The sequence below is a fragment of the Myotis davidii genome, unplaced genomic scaffold (assembly GCF_000327345.1).
Source record: "Myotis davidii unplaced genomic scaffold, ASM32734v1 scaffold93, whole genome shotgun sequence".
Classification (NCBI taxonomy): Eukaryota; Metazoa; Chordata; class Mammalia; order Chiroptera; family Vespertilionidae; genus Myotis; species Myotis davidii.
The window spans coordinates 10237227-10260720 of NW_006292095.1; the positions used below are offsets into that span (position 1 = coordinate 10237227).

At 35.9% G+C, this 23494-nt stretch overlaps 1 protein-coding gene across 3 annotated transcripts in view; it reads right to left on the minus strand.

The window, feature by feature from the left end:
- Positions 1-23494, minus strand: part of WRN (Werner syndrome RecQ like helicase) — a 153308-nt gene that overhangs the window by 78947 nt on the left and 50867 nt on the right. For all 3 annotated transcript variants that reach the window (XM_015565251.1, XM_015565250.1, XM_015565249.1), the window contains 8 exons: positions 19873-20018; positions 19014-19162; positions 18148-18297; positions 16846-16915; positions 11533-11647; positions 6210-6582; positions 4851-4931; positions 1310-1445 (listed from right to left, as the gene is read on the minus strand). In XM_015565251.1, the coding sequence (XP_015420737.1) occupies positions 1310-1445; positions 4851-4931; positions 6210-6582; positions 11533-11647; positions 16846-16915; positions 18148-18297; positions 19014-19162; positions 19873-20018 (1220 nt within the window). The remainder of the gene's footprint in view (positions 1-1309; positions 1446-4850; positions 4932-6209; positions 6583-11532; positions 11648-16845; positions 16916-18147; positions 18298-19013; positions 19163-19872; positions 20019-23494) is intronic.

The window sequence follows — 23494 nt, forward strand, 5'->3', positions numbered from 1 at the left end:
ATTTTTTTCTTGTTTTTTTGAGGTAGGCCTGTAGTGCCATAAACTTCCCTCTCAGGACTGCTATCATTGTGTTCCATAGATTTTGAATTGTAGTACTGTTATTGTCATTAGTTTCCAGGGTGTTTTTAATTTCTTCTTTGATCTCACTGGTAACCCAATCATCATTTAGTAACATGCTATTCAGCTTCCAAGTGTTTGAGTTTTTTGGATTGTTTATATTGTAGTTTATTTCTAATATTATGCCATTGTGGTCTGAGAAGATGCTTGGTATGATTTCAGTCTTCTTCAATTTGGGGAGGCTTTGCTTGTGACCCAATATGTGGTTTATTTTTGAAACTGTCCCATGGCTGTACCAGTTTAAATTCCCACCAGCAATATATGAGGGCTCCAGCTTCTCCACATTTTCACTAACACTTTATTTTCCATTGTCATTTTAAAAAAATATGGCCAAACTAGTTTGCCATTGTAGTTTTGGTTTTCATTTTCTTAAGTGATGTTGAACATTTTATCATGTGCCTGTTCACCATTTGTATATCTTCATTAGATGAATATTTATGCAAATCCTTTGCCCATTTTAATCATGGATTATCTTTTTGTTGATGAGTTGTAGGAGTTCTTTATATATTCTGGATACCAGACCTTATTAGATAGATGGTTTTCAAATATTTTCTCCCATTCTCTGGGATTTATTTTTACTTTCTTGATATTGTCCTTTGATGTACAAAAAAAACCCACCCCAACATTTAGTTTTGATGAAGTCCAACTTACTTTTTCTTTTGTTGCTTGTAGTTTTGGTATCGTATCTAACCTTAGTCACTTTAAAATTTTCCTTTCTACTTTGGCTATTGCTAACATTTATTGAGCATTTACTATGTGCCAAGTCCCATGTTAAGTACATTATATACATTGTACCATGTAATTCTCAAACAATCCTGTAGGCGGGTACCATTATTAACATTTTTAGTTGAACCTTTTCAATGACTCAATGGGACAGATAATATTGTCTTCATTTTACAAATAAAGAAACAGACAAATGAGGTTAACTAGCTTATGATAAAAAAAAAGAAAAACAAAATATAAAATTCAAGATGAAAAGTTTCACATCACCACAGCCACCAAATGACACTTCCATTACTCTACTTTTATAAATAGTAAGATTGTGCTTTATGAAGACCAAAGCACTGAGGGATTTAATGACAAGTTTATAGAAATTAATCAACTACATGCCACAAAATATTTATAAACTGGGCCCTAAATTAAAGTCACTGGTAGGTATCAGAGGTGAGTCATTTCATATTTCAGTGCTTACCTTCATTTTCCTCTTCCTCTTCAATAGCTTCATCCTCATCTTCATCTTCTTTACAAGGAACATTCAGATTGCTTTCCACATCCATGCATTCTGAATGAATTGGATCTACTGTGCGACTATTTAGGTTTTCTAAAGACTGGGAGTTTAAAAATAATTTTAAAAGCAAAACCATAGACAATGTTGTATCTTTTTCACCAAACACAAAAAGAGTATTATTAACAAAGCCTACAATTTTGTTCAAAGCTGGCAGATGTGCAAGCAATTACACAAAAGAACATGTGTGCTCCAATTTAAATATGTGCTCAAAAATGGTTTCTAAGGCAAAAGGCCAAAGATGGAATACTTTCAGCATAAACAGAGGTCATTAATAGCATATAAGGAACTGTACCTAAAAGAGTTATCATAAATTTTGAATTTATGTGATTTAAAACATTTTTTTTCATCATACGTCAATGTTTTCAATTCCTAAGAGATAGATGCATATTTTAATATTGTTTTTGTAATGAATTTCTCTATATTTACATGTCACTCATATTCTTTTTGAGTAAGCATAAGGTTTAAACTATATGCAAACAATAAATGTGTTTTTGATATTGTCAAAACAACAAAAAGATTCAAATACTTTCAGGCAAGAAATATTACAAATGTAAAATAAAGTTTTTTATTTTTATTTTGTCTGACAATATCTGATTTCCTTTCCTAAATAAAGATTATGTAGTTAAAGACTGTTAGGATATTTCAAAATTGTTTCATTTGTAAAATTATTTACGGAGAAGTGACAGGAAGAATTATTAAACTACAGTTCTAATTTTCTCCTTTTATTAAAACTTCCATTTAATAAATTTGACTTTAAAGTTTTTTTTAAAGTATATTTGTTTCAGGCCTGGAAAAGGAAAATGAAAGTTCTGTTCCTGATTATTTATTCAAGTTAACAAACATACTAGAAAAGCATTTTAAAAATAAAGTTCTCTCACATGGGCACCAAGTTGTCATCTAAGAGGTTCCATATATAATATGCTTATAGAAGTCTATAAGTATCCTATAAATTCACTACCTAAACAGCATTCTTCAGAGAAATGGTTAATTAATAAAGGAATATGATTTGGCACTTATGTTCTATTATTACTATTAGCTAATATTTATTAAACACTTTACAAAATGCCGGGCTCTACTAAGCTCTGCAAAAGTAACACCGTAAGTAATAACTACAACTGTTAATTTAGAATCAAAAAGGCTAAGAAACCTGCTCAAAGTCACACAGCTAATAAATGAGAAGTTGGAATTAACCCACATCTAAATTCAGAATTCATATTCCTAATCACTACCCAGTACTCTGCCACAAAACTAAATAATCAGGAGCCTAATCTCATTTCATTTTTTTTTAAATATACTTTATTGATTTTTTACAGAGAAGAAGGGAGAAGAATAGAGAGTTAGAAACATCGATGAGAGAGAAACATCGATCAGCTGCCTCCTGCACACTCCCCACTGGGCATGTGCCCGCAACCAAGGCACATGCCCTTGACCAGAATCGAACCCGGGACCCTCCAGTCCGCAGGCTGACGCTCTATCCACTGAGCCAAACTGGCCAGGGCATCTCATTTCATTTTTTAAAAATATCACATCAACCTAAAAATAAGAAATAGTAAGTACACATAATTGTGAACTTCTGCACTTCATTTTCACTTAATTTGGCTGAATTCAGACTTTTCGTTCTATCATTCTTGATTCACAGACTGTTGGGGGCCAGATGTAAGCTGGCAAGGTCCTTGCACCTGAAGGGGCTAGCAAGGCTGGGACCCTTACCCACACAATTTTCCCAGACTTGTTTGGATGTCCTCCCGATCCCGCTTTCCTGTCTTTCTTTCTTTTCTCAATTCCCACCTCCCTGCCTCAGCCCGGCTCAACTTTGTCAGGCTGGCCCTGACACAGACCTGACAAAAAAACTAGAGGTTGGGTGAAGGGGTAGAAAATAAAAAAATTATGCCCTGCTCTAGCCGGTTTAGCTCAGTGGATAGAGCGTCGGCCTGCAGATTCAAGGGTCCCATGTATGGTTCCGGTCAAGGGCATGTACCCTCGTTGCAGGCACATCCCTGGCGGGGGGTATGCAGGAGGCAGCTGATCGATGTTTCTTTCACATTGATGTTTCTAGCTCTCTATCCCTCTCCCTTCCTCTCTGTAAAAAATCAATAAAATATATATTCCTAGAGGCCAGTTTAGCTCAGTGGATAGAGTGTTGGCCTGTGGATTGAAGGGTTCTAGGTGCAATTTCAAGTCAAGGGTACATGTCCAGGTTCAATCCCCACTGGGGATATGTAGGAGGCAGCCGTTGAATGATGTTCCTATCTCTCGCTCTCCCTTCCTCTCTGAAAGTAATAAAGATATATTAAAAGTAAATAAATAAATTATCTATAATAATAAAAGCGTAATACGCAAATCAACCGAACGGCTGAACAGCAGAACAACTGTCTGGATGACCAAACTATGACATGCACTGGCGCCAGGCCAGCCAAGGTGGGTGTGATGTGATTGATCAAGGGGGGGCCGCCATCACCCCTCAATCGCCCCGCAGAGGGAGGCCCAGGCCACTGGCCGGTGGGACAATCAAACAAGGGAGAAGTGGGGACTGGGGTTGGACATGGGCAGCACCAGGCCAAGGTGGGTGCAGGCAGGGGGTGGGGGTCAGGCCGGCTGCCGGCAGCCAGAGGGAAGCCGGTGCTGAGAGCCAGGGGAAGGAAGGCCTATCCTTGCATGAATTTTGTGCAACAGGCCTCTAATAAAACAATACTTTCCTTTTGATAACAGGAGAAAACTGAACCATTTACAACATTAGAAGATTATATATAATAAATATGAAATATCCACAGTAAATAAAACCAAAGAAAGAAAAAAGAATACTGAATGTATAAATACAGAACTTCTATATAAAAGGGGATACACATGAATGGCAAGAAAGAAACCTATTTTAATACTGGAGAGCTGAACCACAATCCACCCTCAAGGAAACAATTTTTAAAAAGTGACCTAAGAAGGAACACAGAAAACATATTAATATGTCTTATAGTTTGTAAAGATTAGTATTCTACTACTAAAACATTATTCATAGAACATATCCTATATAATAAAAGCCTAATATGCCAATTGACTGATAGGCAGAACTGGCAGAACAAACGGTTGCTATGACGTGCACTGACCACCAGAGGCAGACATGCAACACAGGAGCTGCCTCTAGCCCACAGGCCCCAGGCCAGCCAAGGCAGGTGCCAGTGACCCCTCCTCCCGCCCCCCAATCGCCCTGCCCGTCACCCCACAGATAACCTCTGATCATCGGCCAGGCCTACGCACCCTACCTGTGCATGAATTTCGTGCAGCGGACCTCTAGTAAAGTATAAGGAACTATGAATTGGAAAGTAAAATCTAATGTTACATAATTGGTAGCAATCTCATTGTAGTGGAACCAGTTTAGAATTAGGCAATTTTTTAGTTAATTAAATGTCCTTTAGAAAGAACTGGAAGTAATTTTCCATAATTTTAAACATACCTTAAGCATTTCCATTTCTAAATCTTCATCACTTTCAATTATATAAGATGTATCTTCTTCATTATCCTTGGAAGATAAATCGTTTAAAAAAAAAGGATTTAAAACATTAATTTCAGTTTCAATGACTCCATACCTCTCTTCTACAAAATATTCTCTTTTCTAAGATACATTTATAATACATATTTATATGTTTCTATGATAGAGAGACAGAAGAGAAGGAGGGTGGTAGGGAGGAAGAAGGAAGGAGGAATTAACATAGAAACAAAAAAACAAAAAGAGAAAGAAATATAATTGGAAAGATAAAAAAAGAAACATTAAACTTGAAATAAAGCTCACACTATAAATGAGAACACAAAGTGTCAAGTTCAACTATCATTAAACAATGTCAAACTGTGTTTCCCAAACTTTTTGAGCATAAGAACCTCTTTGCAAGGTTGAAAAATTCTACACAAAGTCGGGAACAATCTATGATCATAAAAATCCCTTTTAGTAAATCAGTATTTTACAAATAGCATCTACATATATTTGAAAAACAATGTCAGATAAGTTATTTATTTAGCTACTGCTGATATTTAGATATGAGGAAACTGTACAAAATTTTGGCAATCCCCAGAAAGCAAGTGTCTAACAGCACATGAATCTGCACAAAAGAAACCCACAGAAGAAATATGGAGGAAAGATCACCCAAAAGTGTGTAATCTTTAAACTGTAAGTAGGAAAAGAATGTAGAACCTTAATTAACCTGAAAATATTAAACTTAAAAATTTTTTTTAACTCTTTCACATTTTAAATGAGGTACTTCATGGATAAATAAAAAATGCTACTAATTATTACATAATAAAAAATGGCGATAATTAGGGTAAATAATGTCAGATCATGAAATCCTGATCATAATTCTGAATCATTATGTGAAACATCATTTCAAAGTATACACATAATATGAAATTTCTAAAAAATTAAAGGGTAACACAGATGTTAGCAGAGATAGCAATTAGGTAAAAGGCAGGAGGAATGCTAAAATAGTAAATTCCAATAAATGTGTGCTGACACTATAAAATCTTTCCACTGCAAAACTGTAAGATGCTGTTTATTATACTAAGTCAGAAGTAGCAAAATATGGCTCACAAGCCAAATGCAGCTCACTTTTTGCTTTTGTTAATAAAATTTCATTGAACCACAGACAAGCTCATTTGCTGACATTTGTCAACAGCTGCTTTCACACAGAAATGGGCAGAATTGAGTAGTTACAACAGAGGCTGTGCGATCTACAAAGCCTATAATATTTACTATGTGCCCCTTCACATTAAAAAATGCCAACCTCTACGGGTGAATGAAAATTGTTTTATCTTTATTTAGTACCTCAGGAGATTTGCAAGTAACATCACTAAGGTTCTTTTCCTGAGCCTGCTGTTCCAAAACTTGCAGTTCATATTCTGTAATATCTAATGACATTAGACAACCTCCTTCTGTATTCTTGTTCAATTTATTGTGTTCTAGTCCATCTTCTTGTTTCACTTCATTTCCAAGCACATTTTCTCCATCCTGTATAATTAAATTATCAAGTGTTGTGTCCCATATCTCCTCTTGTCTCTGTTGTACCCCACCAGCTGGATCTTCGAATGATAGTAAGTTAAAATTAATGCTGGACCTAGGTTCGGTCTCAGGAGAACCAAGTATCACCTTCCTCAGTGAATGCAGATTTTCTGAAATATCCTTCAATAGTATAGAAACCCTAAAAAAATGTTAAGAAAGGTTAATTCAGCTTTAATTGCATAAACTATAAGGACAAGTTTTAATGCTTTTGGACAAATAGCTTTCTAAACTGACCTTTACCTCAAGGACAAACTGTTTTGTTTTGTTTTTATTTTTCAATTACACATTGGATTATTAGATTAAAGTTGCTCTTCATTCCCTAATACCCATGATAGACTTATAGCTGGTAGGCTACTCTCTAACCAGCAATGCACCTCTGCAATCAACAGGTGACTTGTATGTTTATTAAGTGCAGCAGTGTTTGGTCCCAAACTAACTGTTTATACCAGTCATACTTTTTATCACAATTAATTTAATTAAATGTAAATGACAACAGTGATACACAATCACTAAAAACAAAAACACTATTTCCTTGAATTCTTAGAACATGCAGAAAAACTTAGCAAATTTCCCCTTAAAAATAAGTTCTCTTTGATTAACTGTAGTTCAAATAACCATAAAAATTTGGAGGACAAATCTTAGGAATCTATATTCAGATTGCTTCAAGGGTCTTGAGTTTTCACCCCATTTTACAGAAACTGAAACTGGAAATTATAGATGATACACATTGGTATGTTTAAACAAGAAACACTCTGCAAAACTCCAAACATCAGGCCTATGCTTAATGAAAAAGCCGCGATGTATAACAGAAAATTAGAAACACATACACGTTGATACATTAAGTTAAAAGAAAATGTTTATGATCCCAGGTTTTACCTTATTTTTTTCAATTTACTGATCAAACTAGTCCCAACTTTGTTATAATTCAAAAATGATGATGTTTTGTATCTTCAAAAATCTCAAAACTAGACACAAATTCTTTGGAATAGAAAAAAAAACTTCCCTTCAGTGGGCAAATATGAAGTGAAAAAATATGAAGATGTATAGAAGAAATATGAATTGAATTTCTTAATTCCTTTAATATAGTTGCTAATATAGCATTTTAATTAAGTGACTTTAAATGGCTATATTATAAACAAACCTGGTTAACTAAACACGAAAACCACTGCTAGAGTATAACATGAGACACTATCTTACATATTGGTTATAGGGCTTATTAAAGCAATTTTTAGTTAATAAAAATAGAAATTAAAGGGAGAAAAGGGATTCTGTTGAGCAAAGATGATGTTATACCATTTAATGCTTTTGTTTAGCTCTTCTAATTTTTCTGAATTATAATCAATACTTAATAAAATATGACATGACTTAATTTTATTAAATTTATTAGGGTAACACTAACTTTCAAGTGTACAATTCTATAATACATCCTCTGTATGTTGCACTGTGTATTCACCACTCAAAGTCAAGTCTCCTTCTGTCATCATATATTTAACCCCGTTTATCCTTCCCTACTCCCCCCATCCCCACTCCCCTCTGGTAATCACCATACTGTTGTCTGTGCCTATGAGTTTTTCTTTGTTTATTTGTTGTTTTCTGTTTATACCACACATACGAGTGAAATCATATTGTCCAAGTGACAATAATCAAAACAGCATGGTATTGGCAGAAAAGCAGACACACAGACCAATGGAACAGAATTGGTAGCCCAGAAATGAACCCACATATATACTGGCAAATAATTTTCGACAAAGGAGTAAAAAACATACAATGAAAAGAAAGAAAGCCTTTCAATAAATGGTGCTGGGAAAATAGGAAAATCATACGCAAAAGAATGAAACTAAACTGCTATTTGTCACCATACACAAAAATTAACTCAAAATGGATCAAAGACATAAATATAAACAATTAAATACATAGAAACCATAGAGACTAAACTTATGGGCCTTGGTCTTAAGAGAGGATTTTATGAATTTGACCCCAAAGATAAGGAGAGTAAAAGCAAAAATGAATTAATAGGACTACATCAAACTACAAAGCTTCTGTACAGTAAAAGAAACCATCAATAAAACAAAAAGGCACTCAACCAAATGAAAGAAGGTATTTGCAAATAATACCTCAGATAAGGGGCTAGCATCCAAAATATATAAAGAACTCATACAACTCAACAATAAATAACAAATAATCCAATTTAAATATGGGTAGAGGACCTGAACCAACACTTCTCCCAAGACTTACAGATGGCCAACAATATATGAAAATGTTCAAATTCAACTATTATATGGAAAAGGCAAATTAAAACCATAAGAGATACCACCTCACACATGTCAGAATGGCTATTATAAAAAAGACAAGAAATAACAAATGCTGGAGAAGTTGTGGAGTGGAGTAAAAGGAACCCTCATACACTGCTGGTGGAAATGTAAATTGGTAAAGCCACCACAGAAAACTGTATGGAGGATCCTCAAAAAATTAATAGAGCTACCATAATAGATAGCCTCTTCTGGGTATCTACCCCAAAAGTTTGAAAATGTTTATTCATAAAGATATATGGGCCCCTACATTCATTGCAGCATTAATCACAGTGGCCAAGACATGGAAATAACCTAAATGTCCTCCCATGGATGACTGGATAAAGAAGATGTGGTACCTATATACAATGGACTACTACTCAGCCATAAGAAAAGTTGAAATACTACCATTTGCAACAACATGGATAGATCTAGAGAATGTCGTACTAAGTAAAATAAGTCAGACTGACATGACTTTTAAAGTTTCATATTGATGATTCAAATAAAGATTTGGTCATTCATGGGAATAAACTATCAAAAGTTCTGAGTTATTTCCATACTGAAAGCACCGTTTTAACCACACTCCAAAGTTGGGCTCAAGCTTAAATTGCCAAAGTCAACATCAAAAAATCAAAAACAAAATTAAATTCAAACCTAAAAACTCACTATTTCTAATATTCTAAAACGCTTCAAATCTTATAAATAACATTTATCATTAATACATAGATATACACATATAAGACCTGTATGTAAAACATTAATAGGAACAGATATGCGCCCCAGTTTAATTGTTAAATGCATGGGGAACGCGACATATAAACAAAGCAACAATGACACACAGATTGACAAGTCTGTAAGGGCTCATTTATCCTGTTAACGTCAGAGAATAACACATTTCACGTAGGATAATTATTTACTCTAAACACATCAAAAGTTGCACTGCCTTCTTCAATAATGCATAGGATTATTGCATTATTCCTTCTTTCTTAGGAGTATTATTATGTATTTTAGTAGCCTACAGACAACCTCAGCACCCAGCAGAATGTCAAGTACATAAAGGCAATACCACAAATACGTACTGAATTTAAATCAATGACTAAGTAGTACTGTACAATCCAATACTTTCCCAGGTCCACTGCAGCATAAAGCTATTCCCTTGTTAACAAACCTCAAACTGCTCTATTTTAAGAGTCCTTAAATTTTTAAAGTTTTGCCCTCCACTTCGGAGCTAATTAGCTATAACTTCCAGCTGTTGTCATGTACATATCATTCCTTATCCATACCTGGTCTTTATTTTAACTGGATATCCAAGCTTGTCAAAATGTATCTATCAACAAAAAGCAAATATGCTCTGACTGTAGCCTCAAGTACAGTACTCCACTGGAAATACAGTTAAGTGAGCTTGAATTCATGTTTATGGCATGTATTTTGGCTGTTCAAGGCCCTTTTTCGTTCCCTTCTGGTTCTGAGGTATAATCTAGATAAATGAGGCATTACTGTAGACTTATTACAAAGAACCTGAAATCAGAGATTTATCTAGTTCTTGTTTTGACAATAAAACTTTATAAGATGTATCTTTACTAAAAATGAACCTAGTATTTTCCATTCTCAAGTTTTAAGGGAACCTATATATCTTTGGCATTACAAAACAAAGCATTCATAGATATTTTAATTGCTGGAAAAAAATCTGAAACGTACATAAACATCGTGGAGGGGAAAAATGAGAGGTATATCTTTCCCAAAATCTCAAAGTTACATAAAAACTACTAAAACAAATTGCTAAGAGGAAAAATGACTTTGAAAAAGAGCTGAATTTATATATCATATTTGAAATCTCTCTATCAAAATATCACAAATCTCATCCAGCAGAGAATACATTAACATTCATTTGTCAGTCAGAATTCTATTTTAACTAACTGCTTCATATTTCTACAAAGTATTTCTGCCTCAAAATTATATTGCCACATTGTAAATCATTCACTGTTCCAGAGCAATCTTCCTTTTACCAAGGAAGCCATTCAGCAATTAAGACTAGGTCAAGGCCTGGTTCCAAAAGGAGTTAGCTACCCAGCACCAATCAGTCCTATGTCCTATGTCTATGAATCCAAATATTTCAAGTTATCTATTTCATTAGCTATAAAGTGACCTTTTAAATATGAATGTCTCTTACTCTAATAGTCTACTGATTGGGTAGAATTCTTATGTAATAATGAGATAATAACCAGAATAATGAAGCTAGTAGGAATATGAGTTGCTTTTATTTATAGATTTCAAGTGAGCAAACTGTAATGAAATGAAAGATGCCCCAAAACACAAAGACAACTTTGGATAATAAATATTTTCCTTCACATGGACTTATTCATTTTATTTTGCTTTGCTTCCTAAGATATCCTACAAAGCATACAGAAAAACCCTTAACTTTGATGCATAATTTAAAACTGGAAAGATAGTTCTCAAATTTATACAGTGATCTGTGTGCCTGTATTCGAGCAAACTTATATACAGCCGTGGGCAAACTATGGCCCGCGGGCCGGATCCGGCCAGTTTGAAATGAATAAAACTAAAAAAAAAAAAAGGCCGTACCCTTTTATGTAATGATGTTTACTTTGAATTTATATTAGTTCACACAACCACTCCATCCATGCTTTTGTTCCGGCCCTCCGGTCCAGTTTAAGAACCCATTGTGGCCCTTGAGTCAAAAAGTTTGCCCACCCCTTCTTATATAAGTCTACCTTAATGAATTGTAATTCTTTATATGCAATAAGAACTAACAGAATTGATTTTAAAAAATGATATTTAACCTCTGTGGATTTTCCAATTTCCTAAAAGTGTCAGGAAGATGCTTAGCCAGATCCATCATCTCCTCAGAGATTGAAGTCAATTGTTTCTTCACATCACTAGGTAGTATTTCTTCCTCTGGAAAAAAGAGTCAATATCAATTTGCAAGCCACAAAGCAGATATATTTATTTAGTCATTTATTTAAACAGTATTAAGGCTCACATTTTCATTTTCTTTCTTTAAATAAATGGCAACAAAAGACCTCCTTATCCTGTCTCTAAATCACTTTACTTCCCTTTCAAATTTTACTATTTAAATTCTAGAATAAATTCAATATGATCTACATTCATACATATTACAACCCAGTGATTATCAACCAGGGCAGAAAGGAAAGACAGAAATGAGAATCTGAACCCATCTGCACTACTTTAAAATCAGAAATTAATATAATACCATATGGGCTGCTTATTAAATATAATTTGGTAAAACAAGGCCTTACCCAACAGCCATTCCTTATTGCCCTCATCAGTCATCAACAAAATAAAATGCAAGCTTTTCTAACCACTGATCATCTTCCAAACATTCAACTTCATTCTGTCTGGCACATATTCTCCATTTATACCACAAAATCTGCTCTCATTTCCCAAACTATTCCCCAGCTTAGAATTTCTTACTCTTCATTACCAATTCTCTTGTCCTTCAAAAAGTCTAGCTCTTCGGAGGCATTTAACATCGTTATTACTAATTGCTGAAGTTACCTTATGATCTCAAAATCACATCCTCTCATTCACGGAAGATTTTTAGCACCTGGCTCACTGTCTTTCCCTTCGCTGCTGCTCCTGTGATAATTCCTAGTGATTTCAACATTCACAGAGATGCTCCACCTAAAAGTGTAGCATTTGCAATTCCCTAATCCCTCCATTTCCAACTATCTTTTCCTCAACTGACCTCAGCCACCCATTCCCACAGTCATCTATAATAATAAAAGTGTAATATGCTAATTAGACCGGACATCCTTCCAGACGACCTTCCAGACTAAGCAGGGGCTACGAGGGAAGCCCGGGTCCCGGGTGCCAAAGGGTGTGGCCAGAGGGATGCCAATGCTGGCAGCCAGGGGAAGGAAGGCCTACTCTTGCATGAATTTCATGCATTGGACCTCTAGTTCTTTAAAAAAGTGAACTTTAAGAGATGGATTAGCTGGCCTCTCCAGACTTCAGGGGCTACGAGGGAAGCCCGGGTCCCGGGTGCCAAAGGGAAGCCGGTGCCCGCAGCCGGGGGAAGGAAAGCCTACCCTTGCACTAATTTCATGCATCAGACCTCTAGTGACCTTATAACTTCCAATGAAGTCACCATTTCCAAACTTTAATTGTAAGCATTCCAACCTCTGAAGACCAAAATGCTCTTTCTTTCAAAGATGCTTTCCCCATACAACAGTTCTCTCACAGTTTCAGAACCAAATCCATTGACTCTACCTTTTCCCTACCCATTATCCTTCCCACTGCCACTCTTCACCATGTCTCACTTTCCTTGCTTACCCATATTAATCATTCACTTGTATGGACTCAGCTCTTTTGCTCCTTCATCCCTCCATTGGTACTTACCTGGATCAACCCCCTACTCTACTGAAACCCAGCTTTTTTACCTACTTGATGCCTGGACCCAAGTAATTGAATATAGATGAAAATAAAACACAACTATGACGACTCACAAATAAAACAAACTATAATGATTCACCTCACTTGGTTTTAAATTCATGACACAGACCTCCCACTTTCAGTAATGATTGTTAATCATTCTACATTTCCCACTTCCCACTCTCAAGATGACTATTTCATACTTCTTTTTTTCCTCCAGCCTCCAATATCAGCTTGTCTCTCCTTTCACTCAGGGAACAACTCACCTCTTATTTCACTAAGAAAATAGAAATAAGAAGAGAACTATCTCATCTTCCCACCCCCAATCTGCCAGTTAGTCTGTATAGAATCACTACTCCCATCTACAGCAAAATTTCTTGAAAGAGTCCTCCATATCCACTGTCTGACATTTTCTCCTCCCATTTTCTACTAAACTGACTCCAAGTGACTTTCACCCCCACCAGCACAGCTGCTTTTGGAAAGGTCACCAATGGCCTCCCACTGTCAAATCTAATACTTAATTCTGGTTCCTCATCTCACTCAAACTCTCCAAGGTATTTCAAACAGCTGGTAACTTCCTCCTACTTAAACCATTTTTCTTCATTTGGCGTCTGAACACACCTCCTACACTTGCTCCATTATTACCAGTCCTCTTTGCTGCATTCTCTTCCTCCTGGATAGAGTCCTCTTTGCTGCCCTTGCTGTCAATACCTGGGCCTCTTCTATTCTTTACTCCACTCACTCCCTATTTTATCTCACCCAGTTTCACTGTTTATCTACCATCTGTATGATTCCCAAGGTTACATCTCCAAAGTCAACCTTTCCCCTAACTATGGAATCACATTTCCAACTAAGATTTCTTCTTAGACATCAAAAAGCATTAACATTTAGCCTGTCCAAAATGTAAATCTAGATTTTTTTTCTCACCAAAACGTGCTCCTCCCCATAATCTTTCAACTAACTGATCCTTCCCTTCCAGTCACTCAGTTAATCCAACCAAAGTATCTTGATTGTTCTCCTGGTCTAGACATCTCACCCCTTATACAGAATTCATTAGCAAATCCTTCACAATATAAATCTTCAAAATATATACGGACTCTACCATTTCTCATCTCTATTGCTAATGGCCTAATCCATACAATTATTGTCTCTTGCCTAGACTATTACAATAGCCTCCTGACTGACTTCCCTGCCTAAACACTTGCCCTCTTATAGCAGCCAGAAAAAATCCTTTTAAAATAAAATTTTAATCATGTCATTCTCCTGCTCCAAATCCTGTAAGGGTGTTCCCATCACTTATCGCTGTATTTATTTTAATTAATAAAATATGAAGTCAGATTCATAGCCTATAAGGCCCTAAATGATCTATCTGGCTCAAGCTACTTTTCTAGCTTCATTTCCTGCTACTCTCACCCTTGCTCATTTCACTGCAGTTATACTCATTATTCCTCACACAAGGCAAGCTATCACCCTGAGAGGCTTTGCTCTTTCTTCCCTCTATGCCTGCTATCTCCTACCCTCAAATATCCATGTGGCTCCTTCCCTCCCACTTCCGTCAAATGAAGTGAAGGCACTTGGTCTGTTTCCTTCAGTGAATTTCCCCTGCAACCGAAACAGTGCCTGAGCCATAATAAACATCCAGCAAATATGTTACAGAAAAAATATTCCCTTTCCAAACCAAGCTTCGAAAATAAAGTTGTTTACACCTGTTTCTCACATTCCTTAGATCTAACTTAGTCCTCTGTTCATGTTAATATGATTTCCACACACACCATTCCACTACTGCACTAAGGTTATCGCACTTTCATGTAGCCTGTGGACCCTTTTCTGTCTTAATGGCAAATGCCCTAAAGGACCACTTTCTCATTGAAATACTCTTTTGTCACCCAGTACACCAAAACTGCTGTAGTAAAAGGTTACAAAAAATGCCATGTTGCCAAATCTAATTATTAAGTCCCCAGTTTCTCAAACTTTCAGCAGAATTTAAAACAGTTGATAACATCCTCCTACTTAAAACATGTTCTGCACTTCGCCTTCTGCACACCACACCTCCTAATTTCCTTCTATTCTTATGACTACTCCTCTCTTATCCCCTCCTCCATGCGAATATTAAATACTAAGAGTTCCTCAAAGAGGAAGGGAGAGAGATAGAGATAGAAACATCAATGATGAGAGAGAATCATTGGTTGGCTGCCTCCTGCATGCCCCCTACTTGAGGGAATCAAGCCCGCAATCTGGGCATGTGCCCTTGGCCAGAATCAAACCTGGGACCCTTTAGTCCGCAGGTCGATGCTCTAATCTTCTGAGCCAAACTGGCTAGGCCTTAGACCAGTGATGGCGAACCTTTTGAGCTCGCTGTCAGCATTTTGAAAAACCCTAACTTAGCTCTGGTGCCGTGTCACATATAGAAATTTTTTGATATTTGCAACCATAGTAAAACAAAGATGTGTATTTTTGATATTTATTTTATATATTTAAATGCCATTTAACAAAGAAAAATCAACCAAAAAAATGAGTTCGCATGTCATAGGTTCGCCATCTATGGCTTAGACCCAATTCTTTATCTCCAACTCCCAATTCTTAATTTTTAACTCAAACTGTCTTCCAAGTTACAGGCTGTATATCTAAGAGTCTATTGGCTACCTCCACTTTGCTATCACACAGGCTTCCTTCATTTAATATACATAATATCAACTGTATGACATCTCATCCCCAAATATTGCTCCAACTCTTCAATGCTCTTCATCCCTGTTGCTCATGCCAACAACACAGAATTGATCCTTGACACATGACTCTCATCTTCAACATCAAATTCTGTTGAGTCTACTGCTCTACTGAATTTACTCTGAATCAATCCAAGCAACCAAGTCAGGTCACCATCACCTCTCACTTGGATTACTGGCACAGCCTCCTAATAGGTCTTCTTCCCACTGGGACCCCTGCCTCCTACAATCCATTTTCTGCTCTACAGCCTAAGTTATTATTTAATGTAACTCATGTCACTCTGTGGTTTAAAACTCTCCATAACTCTTAGGAGGAAATGTAAACTCCTTAACATGACTTATGTGCTTTTCTTTTTCTGCCTCTGCTTCATTCCTTACCCTGTCATATTCAATAGCTCATCACACTTTCAATTGCCCATAGATACCATGATTTCTCTTTACCTCTGAAACTCTGCACCTGTTACCTCCTGTGCCTATAACACTTTTCCTCTGCTTTTCAGCTAGCTAACTCGTGCTCATAGGTCTTGCCTTAAATATCACTTTATCCAGAAATATTCTCTAATACCTCCAAATATGCACGGGATGCCTCTCCCATGTGATAACCACAGCACCTTGTTTTCCCACATCAAAGGACTCATCTACCCACACTGCAACTACCTTTTTTATTCATCTTTATCTCCCACAAAATGAGAGGTTATCCTCTCAGGAAACAGATTCACACTCCTGTATCCCCACATAGTGAAGCTACAAAACCCCAACTACAGAAGCCTAATAAGCAGAAAGTCCTGCTTTGCCACAGTAACATGCTGGAAACCCTAAGCCTTGGCCAAATAGTTGTTAAACTAATGTCAAAACTGCTCAGTATTCAAGAAGTTGTAACAATACAAAATACTTTGCACAGGTGTGAATTTTGTCTTTTTTGAGCTAAACCTCACAAAAGAGCAAAGTCAAATTTTTTATTTTTAGATCATAACATACCTTTATTTATGGAAAACAATTGCACAGCATCACCCAAAATTTGTAATTTTTGATAAATGATGAAACCAGCCTATGGGAAAACAGAAAAATGAAAAGAGCATACTAACAATCCCCAAAATTATGACCCATCTTTACAAAAATCCAAAACAATGATTCCCAAAGCACCCAAAAAGCTAAATTCAACCCATTATGTTATGCAGAGATATCTCTTCATTTATTCACCACAACAATTATGAGAATGGAGAAAGTAAGCAGCCTATGCTTTAAAATAAATGTTTAAGTTCTCGTGTTTTAACATCTAATATCACAAGCAGGTATCCAACCAAATAACTCAGGAATGGAATGTAATAAAATACACTCAAGAGAAGTATGTTTTGACTACAGATACCCATTATGCCTATTTCATTAAATCAGCTGAGAGTGTTAATAGGTGTATAAAACAATCCTCCTGGCTACTGTTGATACAATCAAGTCATACTGATTTTCCATAAGTAAAAATGCTACAGAATTTGAGCTAGCTCTCAACAAGTTTTGTGACTTTTTTTTAACAGAACATAAAGGACAATTACCAACCTATTTTCCAACAAAACTGACATTTTTTGTTTATAAATAAAAGGAGTTTCTATTCCTAAAAAATAGACACCACTCCCCCGCCCCCCCCAAAAAAAGGGGGGGGGAAACGATATTCATGTACAAGTGGAAGTATAACAGGGAAAAAGAAATTCACTGGAACATAAAATATGCTGCTTGAAAAAAAATACTGATAGTGCTATATATAAAGATAAGCCCAGATTTCACTATGTACAAATATATAAATATGAAAATGCATCTGACTAACAGCAGTGAAAACTAAATCTGGAGGCAATTTTTCTAAATTTTACCACGTTTTAAATATAAATATATGAAATAAGGCCAGCTTCCCTATAGAAACTGTCTTGTAATTATTTTTATTCTGAAGACGCTTATAAATCAAACATATCATCAATACCATTTGTGCGTACTCAGTCTCAGCTTATTCACCTTTCATGTTTTCAGAGAACTCACATTTTTTACATACAGATTGGATATTATTTTGGCTTCATGACAATAAAAATAACTAGCACTGAACAATCTGCTGATTGGTACTTGTTAATTAATATTGATACTTAACAGCTTCACTAAATGCTTTCCTAACATTTTTAATGCCAAACTGATTTAAAATATCTTAGTTGAGTTTGTGCCACTACCACAACAAATTTTTTCTAAAGTAAATTATGTTAGGTTTAAAATATACATCATAGTCTAAAAATCTTTGGTACATACATAAGCATCAGTAGCTGCATACAGTTTCTGGACCTCAGTGAGAGGATAATTTTTCCAATTGCTACAGCGGATAGACTTGTCTTTAAGAAGCTGTTTACCGAAGAGGTGTTTAACCAAACCATTGAGGCTCCAGGTCTCCGAACTGCTTAGCTAGAAATAATGAACAACCAACATAGCAAAAATTACTCCCTTCTATTTTCATATATTCCTAAATACTACCAAGTAACCATGCTATATATAAAGTTGGAAATATTATACCAAAATATAAAGCATAGATAGTCTTTAATTTTGTCATTAAAAATTTCATTTGCAGCCTACATTATAAGATTTTAATTCCTCACTGTAGTTAAAATTCTTAGATTATAAAAGTACTGTTCATGGAAAAGAATTGAATAGATTGGTATGCTTTCTACTTCCCAGCCATACTTGGCTAAATATGAGAATTTAACCTAATGACTACATTAATAAAATATGTGAAATATGGGTGATGGAATTGATGGTCAAAGTTCTATTGATGGTAAGAGCATCCTACCACAAGAGCTGCATTAGCCTCTTCCTTTAAAAAAAAAAAGGTATTGGGTATTGATATAAATGGATTAACAAAATAAACTTAAAATACAGTATTTAAATTTGAAAATATGTGAAACAGTACTAATATGGGGGAGGAACTTACTTAAAGAAACTATTTGCTAAGGCAATAGATTAGAACTGAAGGCTTATTATGAAACACTCATTTGGGACTTCTTTATTACAAAACCATACAGCTTAAATTATTTTTTTTTAAAGTCTAACATTCAGATTGAAGGGACATTCTATGAAACACAAATTTATCTTGTTTGTGAAAATAATATATGTATTATCACTACCTTTTCATTGGCAACATCTGTTAGCTCCACAAAACTCTTCAATTTGATGTCAAAGTCACGTAGAAGTTTCCACTGATCTCCTTCAATTCCAACACCAACCTTTTTAATTGCTTCATTTTCAAGCAACATTTTTAATCCCTGAGGAAAAACTGTAACATTTTATTATCATTTTCATAGGCTCTATCAGGTACGATGGATTTATTTTCTACTTCTGACATATTTTTATATTTGTATTTACGTTCATGTTAAGTCAAAATTCAGAAATACATTCACCTTGAGTATTTCCTTTTTTACCTAAAGCAAAAAACCCTGATTGATTACAAGAAAAACAACGACTTTGAATGCTACCTCTGCTAACACTAATGGTATATTTCTGGTCCTTTGCCCCTCTAAACTCCAGTTCTTTACCCTCTAAGCAGGAATAATATCAATGTCTGAAAGAGATGTGAAAATTAAACAGGGATATGAGTGAATCAGGTGGAACATAAATACTTAAATAAACATAAGGTAATGAAAGAAGTGCCAACTAGCCGAAACCGGTTTGGCTCAGTGGATAGAGCATCGGCCTGCAGACTGAAAGGTCCCAGGTTCGATTCCGGTCAAGGGCATGTACCTGGGTTGCGGGCACGTCCCCAGTAGGGGATGTGCAGGAGGCAGCTGATCGATGTTTCTCCCTCATTGATGTTTCTAACTTTCTATCTCTCTCCCTTCCTCTCTGTGGAAAATCAATAAAATAAAAAATATATATATAAAAAAAAGAAGTGCCAGCTAATTCAAGAACTTAATTTTATAGGGAAAAAGTTAACATAATATAATTATCTACAACATAAAAAATGAAACAAAGAGAAGGGATACCAACCTGACATAGAGGAAATATGAAACAAGTAACATTTGCTCTCTGACACACACAACTGAATTAGTGCAACTCTGCTCAGTTTCCCTTTACTGTATACTGGTGGCCATTCCATGTCGAATCCTACCACATCTCCATCAGACAGACTCATGCTACAGAGGAAAATAGTGCAAATTAGTTATATTAAATGTCAACTTCTGCATAACTAAAGATGGCATTCAACAAGTTAAAAGACAAGCCACAGTTGGTAGAAGATACCTGTGATAAATACAACTGCTAGTGAATAGCCAGAAAATATGAACAAGTCCTTGAAAAGTTACACAAAATACACATACAAATAATCCAGTGAAAAAAAGGAGAAAGACATGAACAGTCAATTCCCAAAAGGAAGTCCAAATGGCCAATAAAACCAAATAAGCCCGTAAAGACATGAAACCTGACTAGAAATCATAGCAATGCAAATTAAATCTATACAATATCACAGCTATCTGACCAGCAGAAGTTAAAGCCACAAACATCAAGTGCTAAGAAGGATACCTACCCGTGGGACCACTCATATACTGGTGAAGGTTTAACTTGCTAACATCCTCTTGGCAAAAGCTTTGACAATCTCTAGCTAAAGCTGTATAAACACTAACGCCTGGCAAGTTTTTCTCATAAATATATGAAACTCTATGTGCACCACCAGACAGAAATGTCTAAGGATGTTCATTACAATACTGTTACTACTGACAAAAATGGAAACAACCTACATTTCCATCAAGAAAAGAATGGAAAAATTGTGGCATAATAAAATATTAAATAAAGGTTAAAATAGAACTATATACACCAAAAAAATCTCAAAAACATAAAATGTTGAGTGAAAAAGACAAGTGGCCAAAATATACATATAAAGTGAGAGCATTTTTTAAAGTTTTGAAATAGGCAAAAACTATATATTTTGAAGCATAAGATTATGAATATTATAGAAAACGTGAGGGAATGCTAAACATTGACCGCATGACAGAAGTTATCTCAGTGGGCTGTGGAGGGGAGAATCAGAAAGGGCATAGAGGGGGCTTCAGCAATATTTTATTTCATTTCTTAATAAAGATTTGAAGAAAATGAATATTAAGATTTGATAAAGCTAGGTGGGATATATATAAGTAATGCTTATATTATTATCTATTACTGTTTACATTTGTCTGTTTCACAATTTTTAAAAATTAAAAATGTATTTTAAAAACAAATTTCAATGCAATTTCTGCTTTGGGTCAAGATGGAATAACAGTGATCAGACACACCTTTCTTCCCTGAACAATAATTGGACAAAATAGCCCAGTCAGTATGGCTCCGTGACTGGGAGCATCAACCTATGAACCAGGAGGTCATGGTTCAATTCCCAGTCAGGACACATGCCCGGGATGAGGACTCAATCCCCAGTCGGGGGTGTGCAGGAGGCAGCGGATCAATGATTTTCTCTCACCATTGATGTTTCTATCTTTGTCTCCCTCTCCCTTCCTATTTCTAAAGTCAATAATTTCAAAATAAATCTATAATAATAAAAGCATAATATGATAATTAGACCGGATGTCCTTCCAGACTAGCTGGGGCTGCGAGGGAAGCCCAGGTCCCGGATGCCTGCCGGCGGCCGGAGAGAAGCCTGGGTCCCAGATACCAGGGGAAGCCAGTACCAAAAGTCAAGGGAAGGAAGGCCTACTCTTGCACAAATTTTGTGCATAGGCCTCTAGTAAATAAATAAATTGGACAAAACATATAAACAATAGTTTTCAGACACTTGTCAATAGGCAGTACAGGACTGTGCTCTCTGAGGGAAGGTAAATAAAGGGAGAGCCCTACTGCCACCCCAGCAGTCTGCCTGGAACACTTTCCAGACAGCAAGAAGGGAGAAGATCCAAAGCACTGCACTGTGTCGGGGAGACAGGGTCAGGGCCAGAGAGGTTGAAGCAGGGGGAATTTGTGGGTGGAGTTCTAGAGAGGAGGAAACAAGGCAGGTAAGGACATTCAAGCACAGAGTGAAACTATGAGGCTGGACAAAGAACAATCAGTGAAAGTAAGCTTAACAATTCCCAGGGCTTACATAGAAATAAGAGGCATCCAAGTTCAGAAAAGTCAGCGAAGGGATTCTTGCTGATCACCTGGAGCAGTGAGCAAAGACACCAGAAAGCTCACACCTTATTAGATGGCTAAATTACTCCCTAAAGTAAAAGCTACTGTAAAAACCGACCCTGGTAAAGCTTAAAAGTAAGCCTCAAAATGTAAAGCTGATACTGCCCATCAGAGCAAAGCTCCTTTCTTTGAAGGAAAACAATAAAATCGGGCATTCAACAAGATAAAATCACAATGTCCAATCAAAAATTCCCAGCCATGAGAATAAACAGAAAAATGTGACACAAAAACTAGTATAAAAATCACTTAATAGAAAAAAATAATTAGAATAATGAAATTAACAGACAAGGACATTATAAATACGCAGACTATGTTCAAATATTTAAAAGAAAACATGAGGCCTGGCCAGTGTAGCGCAGTGGTTGAGCATCCACCTAAGAACCAGGAAGTCAGGGCTTGATTTCCAGTCATGGCACATGCCTGGATTGCATGCTCAATGCCTAGTGTGGGGCGTATAGGAGGCAGGCAATTGATGACTCTCTCTCATCATTGATGTTTCTATCTCTCTCTCCCTTCCTCTCTGAAGTGAATAAAAATATATTTTTTTAAAAGAAAAAGAAAACATGAATATGATGAGAGCCAAAATGGAACATATTTTAAAGTATATAAGTTCTACAGAGGAAAAATAAAATAAAAATTTACAGGATGGGATAACAGGTCAGACACTACAGAACAAAATAAGTAAATTTGTAGTCATGACAAAAGAGACTATATACATACTGAAACACAGAGAGAAAAAGAAAGAAAAACAACAACAAAAAAGACTGAAAGGAAAGAGAGCCTCAGGACCGATGACATAGTACCAAGCTATCTAACTTGTGTGTATAGAGAGTGCCAGAAGGAGAAAAAGAGTAACAGGATAAAAGAAAAAAACATTTGAAGTTTTAAATCTGATAAAACTATAAACAGATCCAGAAAGTTCAAGGGAACTATAATGGGAGTGAGGACACCTGAATGCTATTCCTAGAATACACCTACCACCAGAAAACCATTAATAAGTAAGTACCTTACTTTAACTCTGCTTCTTTTAACCCAATGTAAAATAGTTTAAAACAAAACAGATATAACAACTTCAAAAAAGACCTGAATCAATTCCCTACTACTACTCCATGTAAAATAGTTCCAAGAGCTTTAAACTGAATTATTGCAGAGTCTTATTTTAACAAGACAATTTTTAAAACTATTAACAGTCATTTCAAATGTTATTTTAAGGACCATTTGTTGTAATAGTTGTTAACTAAATTCAACAGAGCCAATCACAACCATTATTCAATACTACTATGTTGGTATCCTATCTAACAATAGAAAAACATGGTAATTAACCGTAACTTTGCTACCCTTCCCATTGGCTAATCAGGGCGATATGCAAATTAACTCCAACCAAGATGGCGGCCGGCAGCCAGGCAGCTAAAGTGAACAGGAGGCTTGCTTGCTCCAGTGATGGAGGAAGCCAAGGTTC